Here is a 10109-nt window from a genome sequence, read left to right as displayed (position 1 = left end):
TGATGCGGGTAATGTTGCTTCTTTATGGAAAATGTCAGTTTTAAAACTGGGGAAATGAGAATTTTAAGCAACTTCTAAGTGATCGGGATGTCATATTCAGGGTGGAGAGCAAAATCAATCCGCCCCAAGCAGTCCACTTTTATTCTTCGGGTTAGATCTGTGTATTCACAACGCTACATTCCGACCCGCTTTAATTCATTTAACAAACAAAAGTGACCAAAATACTCTAAAATATGTTGCTGAAAAATCGGTCTTTACCAGGTAACTTGAAAGGCAGCGACAGTCCTGTTTACACTTTGGCAAAACAAACGAGACTCTTAAAGGAGGAAAAAAAACCCAAAACATCCCCCTAGTGGCAACTCCAGCGGCTTGGCGTTAGCAGCTCGGAGAGGAAGAGGCTGTTTGGATTAAGGGGGTTGGGCTGCCTGCTGGTAGGAAACCTGCCGCCAGACATCCAGTTTGTCTCCGGCGGTGCAGCGCAGCTTTCCCGCAGCATCAGCAGCAGCGACGCCGCAGAGCATCTTCCAGCCTCACCTGCTCCTCATCTGCGCTCCCTCCGCCTCTGTCCACACAAACAGTGCCGCAGCACGGAGGAAACGGGCGGACAAGGACGAGCAGCTGTAAGTATCAGCCTATTTTTTACGCGTTATTCGTTCATTTTCTGACTGTTGTGATGGAGAGAAGGTGCTGAAGACAGAATGCATATTTCCTATTTTCCCCCTCCTTGTTTTTCGGTAGTTTTCACTCAGATACATGTTTCAGTGCAAACGAAAAAAATTCCACTCCCTCCGATTTCCTGTTTTTACTCTAATCATTCACTAATCAATCATTCAAGCATTATTTGAGCACTTTTTTGTGCGTAAGCTGCCTCACAGCTACACTCCGCTTAATTCAACATTTTTATTCACCGTTTCATTAAAAATCTTCCCCCATCAATCAACCTGCGTTTGCCAGCTTTCATTGACTTGAGAGGCTGTAAAGGTGCAAAACTTCCTCTTTTCAGAAGCAGGCTTTGGGGAAATAAAGGAATACTAAAGGCTGAAGATGGTGAAACTGGGGAGTAATCTGCAGGACAAAGGCGCCAAACCTGTGAGCGTGGAGGACGGCTTTCAGAATGTGCCCCTCATCACTCCACTGGATGTTGGCAGCCTCCAGAGCCAAGCACCTGACAAGGTGAGAGACTGCCCACCAGCTTCTGTGCATCTTCTTCCCAAATCTGCCTTCGCTGCCATTGCCTCAGTGCTTTTGACCTGTGCCATCCTCCCACACACAGACAAACACAGCAAAGGAAAAAAAAGTGATATGATGGCTCTGTTAAGCTGTGGGAGGCATTTTGCTGTTATTGTTTGAAACCACTTGTCCCCCCCCACCCTCTTGAGGGGAGGATCACTGCAGATCAATACAAAGTTGATGTGAGTGTTCACCTTTATCTGGTGAGGAAGTATTTCACTCCTGATGGAGGTGGTCTCCTGTTATCCCAGGATTGCAGGACCTCATATTTGTAGTTCACAATGGGTCACTAAATGTCTCAAAATCACGTTGATTTATATTATGTCGATTTTTACTTTTATTTGCCATCCATATATGTGTGTGTGTGTGTGTATTATGTTTTCTTTCTCCATTTATTCACACATTCATTCATCTCATCTGTCTCCCAGCCATGTCCTTTGTCTTCCAGCTGAGATTAGGAGACAGATTTGGTGCCAGACAGACTGTCATTTGTCATCTTGACATCCCATAGTAACTGCGCCGCCGCTCGTTAATCCAGTTACCATGGTGGCAGTGCAGCGCCGATTGGTGTATGTGCCGGGTTGGAAGAGAGAGCAGCACTGATTGCGCATTATAAGAATTAATGGAATTAGGCAGCAAGGCGAGCTCATTGTCACTTTTTGCACACATGAAAGCTTTATTGTCGATTGTTTGTTTCGCTGTTTGGATGTGAGGATGAACATTTTCAGCTATATTAATCCATATTTCTCCTCTCACCAAGTGACCAATGAATTGTAGAAGTAAAACAAATCAAATTAGATACATTTTGTGAAATAAATCCATAATTTTGGACTGTAACTCCATATTTTTGTATTTTATTGGAGTTGGTAAACCAACAGAGAGCTATCAGCTTCATCTGTAGCTGTAAGGAGCTTTATGGCATGATTAATCCCCCCTATTTAGTTGCTGTTTAGCTGTTTTTAGTGAAAAGCCTCTAACAACCAAATGTACTTTATTCACATCACTGAATGACAGACACGAAGCAACTAGCTGGTGGTAGAGTGGAGCATTTAGGAGCTGGATATTTCCCTCTGGAGAACATCTGAGCTCAGAGAGAGTCAATATTGGAGCTACACAGCCAGAAATGGCCAGAAATACGACGACAAATGAATGAAAGTGTTGCTGCATAACAGCTGACGATGTTAATAAGTGTTTGGCTTCCATAGCTGGAATATTCCCATTAAGGGAGATGTCATTTCTCCGGACGTTTATACTGTATGTGGCAAATTTAAGAGGCTTATGCTGTGCGTTTAAATTTGAAGTTTAGCTGTGGTTGTGTTCTTCATATCATGGTCACCCCGTCTTTTGAAAAATGCGTTAACAAAGGATTTAAATTTTTGAGCGTACACACACAAAACTCCTCCGGGTGAAACGAGCTCCTGTTTGGCCTGCTGCGCAGAGAAACAGATAGCACAGCGCGGATTCTGCTGAGGGAAGCACAGTCGCTTTCCATTTCATTTACCTGTTAACTCAGGAGACCTGCCATTCACTGAGCTAATACACACACATGCGCACACACTTGCAATTTCATTCACGGTTGTGCTTGCGGGAATTCTAGCAGCGCATACTTACAACAAAGGCGGCACGTGCGTGCACGTGTGCGTGAGTGACAGGTCGTCTCTGTCACCAGTTTGTGAAATGACGTTCTTAGTAGAGCTGTCAGTCATTTTACTCTGATTAAATCAGTCCCAGCAGATTCACCAACACTGCTACGTACTGTAGATGAAGCTGCCTTTGCACTGTACTGTGTGACTACACAAATATGTCTTATGTTGATTACCTGAAAAGGGAGACTGACAGAGAGAATAACCTGAGTTGAGTATAAGTCCCCATCCAGTGACTTATTGCTGTTGACATTTAAGAGGAAAAGAGGTCAAACAGGATGGCTTGCAGTTTTTTTTTTTTTTTTTTAAATGTAATTTTTTTTCTGTTTGGCTTTGTTTTTGAATTTTTACATGCCTCAGGAGATGCATCCACAAAGATTGCATTTGCTTGCTGCTTTTGGATAAATCTGCTGACAGCTGATGCAGATTTTGCCGGCTTGCTCCCAGGACTGGGAAATTGTTAGTTCAGCCCCTCCGTGTGCTCATTTATTTTGTGCTCATTTGTGCATTCGGACACTAAGCAAACAAAACCGTGGCAAGTTTTTTTTTTGTGTGTGTGTGTTGCTTTTAATCTGTCACTATGCAAATGAAAATGGATCCATTTGTTAACAGTCAGGACAGTGTGGGAGTTGGAAAGGTCAATTTGCTGCTTAATCTTAGCATTTGTTTGGAGCTGTAAGTGTGAGAATTTTCCTCCTGGTAAGTGATGCATGAATGCAAGAGAGGCCAAGAAATAATGAAATCTTTAATTAGACATCAGATTTTATGGGGGGGTGTTGATGATTGCTAACGCAGTTAATTTAATTAAAGTTCTACATACAGCAGGTTAGCCTATATTATAAGCTTATTTGATGAAATCTCTAGAAAATTCATCTGTTTATATTTTAAGCTCTTATGCAACAACTTTATAATTCATTTGGAGTCCCTTTTCTTTGGAGTTCCTGATTTGCATAAAGCCACCAATCTTGCACATGAGAGCCAAAGCAGTCAAACTGTGGGTCAGACTGATAACATTAAGCTGAATCTATGCTATTCAGCTTTGGAAAGCACTGAGGACCAGACAGCTTGTTTCTCATTGTTATCACCAGTGTTGGGTGTAATAGATTACAAAGTAATCACATTGCTATTTTTTTCAGTACCACACGTTGATTAAATAACATTACGTTATTTCATTATTTGCACACAAATACATCAAATGTGCCCTTTTCTTCCTGCACACCTGCACTATAATCGGCTTTTTCCAGTTTAGCAGGGAGGAAGAAAAGGGTGGTGCAGCGTTTGGCTTTTGAGGAGTATAGGTCTGTACAAAAATACCAGAGCACGGTGGTAAAATGTAAGCTGGTGGTAAAATTGAAGCTGCACTCAGGACAGGAAAGAACCCAAAGTGACATTAAAGCTGAGGGTATGCGGAGTCTAGCCCAGCAGCCAGAGCCTGATCATAAACAACAGCACTGATGAGAAGTCTGACTTGTAGCCATGTAGCATCCATTTCTACCTTTTTTTGGACAGTAGAGTCATTGTAGCAATCACTTAAAAGTCTCTTTAGGCTGATTTTCAATGTTGTGTTGTTGACTTTGGTTTAACAGTTAAACAATCAAAGACAGACCACGTGTATGTTCTCATTAGGATAGGGATTTGTACCAGCATGTCATGCTGTAGTCTACAGTTTATATTGTTAACACACCAAGTGTGCTGCAAAAAAGCAACATAAAATTCTGAATGTTTCAGATCCAAACTTGTTGTGTAAAGTATACAACACATTGTGCTTCAGAAGGAAATTCGACCTCAAAAAATGCATTGTGAATAAAAGAACATCAAAAACAAGCCATATTGAGCTGGTTCTGATGTTTCTGAACAAGAAAAGGAAGAAACTGAGATTCTGGGTTCATTTAATTCTCACGAGAAGGCAGCAACATTGAGAATTTCATGGTTTTGTCCAAGAGTTGAAGCCGAATCACGGTCGCTTTCATGCATATTTCAGGATGTCAGTGGGGCAGTTTGAACTCTTGTTGGCAGAGCTGAGACCACATTTTAGGAGGCAGAAAAAAGATTTCAGAGAGCTGATTGATCCGGAGCAACGTCCAGCTATGAGTTTGAGGCAAAATTGTGTTATTTTACTATTTCCATGTCTCCAAGTCTGAGGCCATGATCTTCAGCCAGAAAAGGGTGGAGTGGACTCTATGTCCGAGATCTCGATTTAACGGTCGTTCTACGTTCTTACCTTCACCTATGGTCACGAGCTTTGGGTAGTGACTGAAAGAACGAGGTCGTAGATACAAGTGGCGGAAATGAGCTTTCTCCAAAGGGTGGCTGGCCTCGCCCTTAGAGACAGGGTGTGGAGTTCGGCCATCCAGCACTCACATTAGAACCGCTACTGCTCCACATCAAAAGGAGCCAGTTGAGGTGGTTTGAGCATCTGACAAGGTGTTCCGGGCATGTCCCACTCGGAGGAGGTACCGAGGCAGACCCAGGACACGCTGGAGAGATTATATCTCTTGGCTGGCCTGGGAGTGCCTTACACCTGGTGTTGTTGGAGGATGTGGCTAGGGAGAGGGAGGTCTGGGCTTCTCTGCTTAGGCTGCTGCCCATGCGAATAAGCAGAAGAAAATAGATGGATAGATGGATGAATATTCAATACTGGTGTCATGAGGTATGACTACACATGTTCCCAAATGCAGTGGTCTGATTGGTCAGATCTGTTTATTTTGATCTGAAAAATCAGAAAAATCGAGCTATAAATGCTGTAAATTTGTGCTGTGGATTTATGCAGTTGATGTGAATGACTTCATTAATAATAAAATATTCACAAAGATTTAAAGGCCTTAATCCACAGTAATGCAACAAGTAGTGTAAAGAATTACATTATTCAGGGAGTCATTAGGTAACGTAAAGTTAAAAAAAATGACAGGAATATGCAATACATCACCTTTTTTGAGTAAGGAACCTATACTGGTAATCATTTTGTTATTTGACGTTGATTATATCTGTAGGAAAACATTCCTTTGTCTAAATCAGAAACTGTAGACTCGACGCGGTGACAGGCTTCATAATCTCACTGAATATTGGGTTGCTGTTTTTGCCACTTGCCCTATCCAGAAAGAGTTCACTGGTAATCAGCTTTTATCAGTCGCTCAAAATCTGATCTGAGACCAGTTTTGTTCTCTTTGTCCTTTAAAGCCAAAGCGAGTTTTTAGTAGGTCATGCGACCCGACTAGTACCTCACATCAGCGTTGCAGTTGTGAGCGGCTTTACAAATACGAGTCCAGCTGTTTTCCCCCTGATCCCTGTCTGATGAGTATGTGACCTCGCCGGCTACAGGGTTACTCTGGGATATTTGCAGATATTTGCAGGGGCGGGGTAACTTTATGACAGTAAAGTTCATACACTTACAGGCACACCAACGCATGGGAGGAAAATGCTGCTGAGGCATTAGAAAAGCATTAGATTTGATTTCATTTGGGCAGAGATGCATCACGGCCTCTGCTGGGCCACCAATATCTTGATTGGATTTCTGGTAGTTTGAAAGAAAATCAACAACAACAACCAGAGGAGGGTGGCAAGAGGTGGACTGACTCTGAGAGAGACATGCACATCGTTTCTGTTTATCATTCCTCTAAGAACAAAGCTAAGCTACCAAGACTGGCTTCAAAGGCAGTAAGAGACTTACAATCACTCTCATCCTGTTTAACACACATCCTCATTCTTTTATTGTTCTCACTTCCCTCAGTTACTTCAGAGACGCTTTCAAGTCTTGTTCTTTCTTTTTACGATTCTTTGTTCTTATCCTCATAAATTAAAGAGGAATTCCTGGTATTGAGAACCCTCCATCAGGCAGTCAAATCAGTAATGGATCAGCGGATGATTTCTTATGCGTTGTGACGGCTTTGGGCCTCCTAACCAGATGAACCATCGCTCATGTTAATTTGCCAAATCGCCACAGATTATAAATACATTTTTTACACGTTCATCTGGCTGGATGTGCACAGAGGCTGTAGGCCAGATCAGATGAAACGCAAAGCCTACACAGTCTGTGTTTTTTGCTTAACAGTTTGAATAGCGAGCTTTAGCGGGGGATCATTTAGATATCTTTTTTTGTTTATGATTAGATTTAGATTCCATATAGAGTATTTCCCACTTGAAGAAATTAATCGTTTTGTCAATCATCTGTCATAACATGTTGGGAAACATGCATAAAAAAGGGTGACAGTCAGTTTACCATCACTATAGAGTGAACAGCTGGTACTGCTTTGACTGAACACTAGTTAGTTGATGAATACCTTAAGGATACCTAAGGATCATTAAATTAATGCAAAATAATAAACAGTGTCAGTTTATCTTCAGTATTTAAATGAATGAAATACATGTATGCATGTTCAGCCTTCAACAGTTTTGTGTTTATTTTATACTGTAGCAGCCATTCAGGGCTCATGCTTTCTTTCCACTGTGTAATCCAACAGTACTGCAGTGCTGCTGGTTGGTTGGACTGTTGCCCCTCCCGATTTAAAGCCCTGCTGGTTTATATTCTGTCTGTGTAACCACAGATTGATTTCTACCTCAGATGCTGGGGAATGCAAATAACTGTTCTTACTTTCCTGATAAGAGGACCAGCAGTACTCACTCTGACAGGCTAACAGAGACTTTCAGGATTGAGCCCCAGTAATTGTTGGGTCATGGTAATGGTGCAAAGTTTTTCTTTCATAGTTCGCCATGATTAAGATTTTTATTTTCATATGAACATATGAACTAAACAGCTGTGGTGATAAAAGGGTGGACATGGTCCGCAATAGTGCTCAGGTAGACTGTGGTGTTAAAACCATGCTCAGTTGGTAGTAAGTGTGCCAAGAACATATCCCCCACGCCATTACACCATGAGCCTGAATTGTTTATAAAAGGCATGATCCATGCTCGTTACCCGCCAATTCAGATGACCCTACCATCGTCACAGCAGAAATTGTGACTCTTTAAACCAGGCAACATTTTTACATTCTTCTGTTGTTTAATTTTGATGAGGCTGTGTGAATTGTAGCCTCAGTTTTCTGTTTTAAGCTGACAGGAACAGCACCTGGTGTGATCTTGTCCTTCCGCTTCAGGGTTCAATGTGTTGTGCGTTCATAGACGTTCTTCTGCATATCTTGGTTGTAGGGTCACAATACCAGAAATTGAGTAGTTAGTACCAAAACTAGTTGAATTACTGGACAGCCAATTCAATATCAAAAGAAAATTAGTATCCCACATACTTAAAGATGAACTTCTTGAAGTTCTTTTAAAAACACTAACATGGTGCCGGGTCATTTATTTTAAATCTTAACATTACATTTTGTTGACAAGACACTGACTGAAATATTAGAATATTTGCCATGTAGCATACTAATGTTAGAGTTACATCACATTATTATAAGCATTTAATATCGCATGGAACAAAGCTGATTTCACAATGTTAGCAGTCAATCTAAATAGCAGTGTGCATTTCAGGATAACAAAAAAAAGATAACACTTTGGATACTTTTAATTTAAACTGAAACTCACTCACCTTCAATTCTCTGAACAGATCTGGATGCCGGTCTTTTAGCTGCCTTTTGTCAATTAATTGTTCTTCTTCAGCAAGTAAGCATAGAGTAGAACACTTATAGCTGTATGCTGTATCAGTATCAGTAAGTATCAGTTCTGATGACATCCCTACATGGTTGTAACAAGCGGTTATTTGAGTTACTGTTGCCTTTTTATTAACTTGAAGTAGTCTGGCTTTTCTCTGTTGACCTTGGACATCAATAAGGCTTTTTCACCCAGAGAAATACTGCTCACTTTTTCTCTATTTTTGGATCGTTCTCCATAAACCTTCGAGATGATCGTGTAGGAAAATCCCTAACAATCACAAGTTTCTGAAAAACTCAGCCAAGCCTGTTAGGCACCAACAACCATGTTTACAGTCACTTAAATCACCTTTGTTCCCTATTAATTCCCTTAATTCAGTTAAAATTTCAGCAGGTTGTCTTGACCGTGTCTTGAATTCTTATATACTTGAATTCCTGCTGTGTGATTCGCTGAATACATTTTTGCATTAGCCAGGACTTGGACAGTTTTAAGTAACGAAGTGCATTGTAGTATGAAGTACTCAGATTTGATTTGCAGAGATCCCTGTATTTATGTGTTGAAGGCCATTATTAAAAAGGAAATGTAAATAGATTTTAAGATAATATAGGCTAATCTCCTCCTCCAGCAGGTGAAAAAGAAAAGTAACGTTATAACAGATTTACCTTATTTTAACTACTTAAGATAAAAAATGTGCTCACGTTAATGTCTGCTGTCATTTAAATTAAATATTAATCGACTTGATTTTAACATCAGTTCATCCTGTTATAACTCATGTTGTACAAATGTACTTCTCTATTTTTAATGGTTTTCATTCATTATTTTTATCACAAGGAATCACGAAGAATCAAAGGTGTCAAAAATGTATCTACAGCTGCTTTCCACGCTAAACTTCACCAAAGACCAACTCTCTCCCACAGCTCAGTTTTTAGGGATGAAAAACGAAACAGCATTCACTGTGATAACAGGTCTCACATACTGGGAAGATGGGCAAAGAAGAAATGTACTGACAGCTTTTCCACAGGGGATATCAAATCTGAAAAAAAGAAAAAAAAAATAATACTGTGACTGGAGATGGAACGATGGAGAGACACAAAGAGAGATTGGCAGGCTGAGTTTGACGAGCTTAAGCCATCTTTTCTGAAATGCACTTCATATACTTCTTCGTGCCTTATTCAATCACTTGCGCCTTCACTCAAATATAGAAATGTGTGTTTTTAAAAAACCCCACATATCTATAAATTCTGTTGGCAACCAAAGTGTCCATCGTCACATTGTGAGGCAGTCATCAGCTTACTGCACAGAGATATATTACAGATCTAAAAGTGACTCTTGAGTCAGACACAGAAGTATTAAAAGGTCACAGTGAAACAGGATGTTTACATAAAATATACATGACTAATTCAATATCTGTAAATAGATTCTCAAAGGAAATTGCTGGAGAGGCTGTACCCATGTAGGTGGGGGAATCATTAACCCGCCTCTTCCAGATATAGAAACGCCTGCCAGTGATATATTAAAGCAGTGCTACAGAAAACTCATGGTGATGTATTTTTAATACGGGTGGTTTAATTTGAAGTTTTATTCACAGATGCAGTAGAAGGAATGAAATATTAATAGCTAAAATAAATATTTTTTCATATAAAA

The 10109-nt window shown here is 40.5% G+C and overlaps 1 protein-coding gene across 2 annotated transcripts in view; it reads left to right on the top strand.

Moving 5' to 3' along the window:
• The first annotated feature begins 369 nt into the window (after window positions 1-369).
• Window positions 370-10109, top strand: part of nsg2 (neuronal vesicle trafficking associated 2) — a 49493-nt gene continuing 39753 nt past the window's right edge. Inside the window, exons 1-2 of one of the 2 annotated variants that reach the window (XM_063487299.1) lie at window positions 370-620; window positions 1007-1173. In XM_063487299.1, coding sequence (XP_063343369.1) covers window positions 1045-1173 — 129 coding nt within the window. In that variant the 5' untranslated portion in view covers window positions 370-620; window positions 1007-1044. Of the gene's footprint in view, window positions 621-1003; window positions 1174-10109 lie in introns of both variants that reach the window. The other variant, XM_063487298.1, reaches the window with a different exon arrangement.

The sequence above is a fragment of the Pelmatolapia mariae genome, linkage group LG10_11 (genome assembly GCF_036321145.2).
Source record: "Pelmatolapia mariae isolate MD_Pm_ZW linkage group LG10_11, Pm_UMD_F_2, whole genome shotgun sequence".
Lineage (NCBI taxonomy): Eukaryota > Metazoa > Chordata > Actinopteri > Cichliformes > Cichlidae > Pelmatolapia > Pelmatolapia mariae.
The sequence above is the reverse complement of the archived record's forward strand: the minus strand, read 5'-3'. Positions and strand labels throughout refer to the sequence as shown.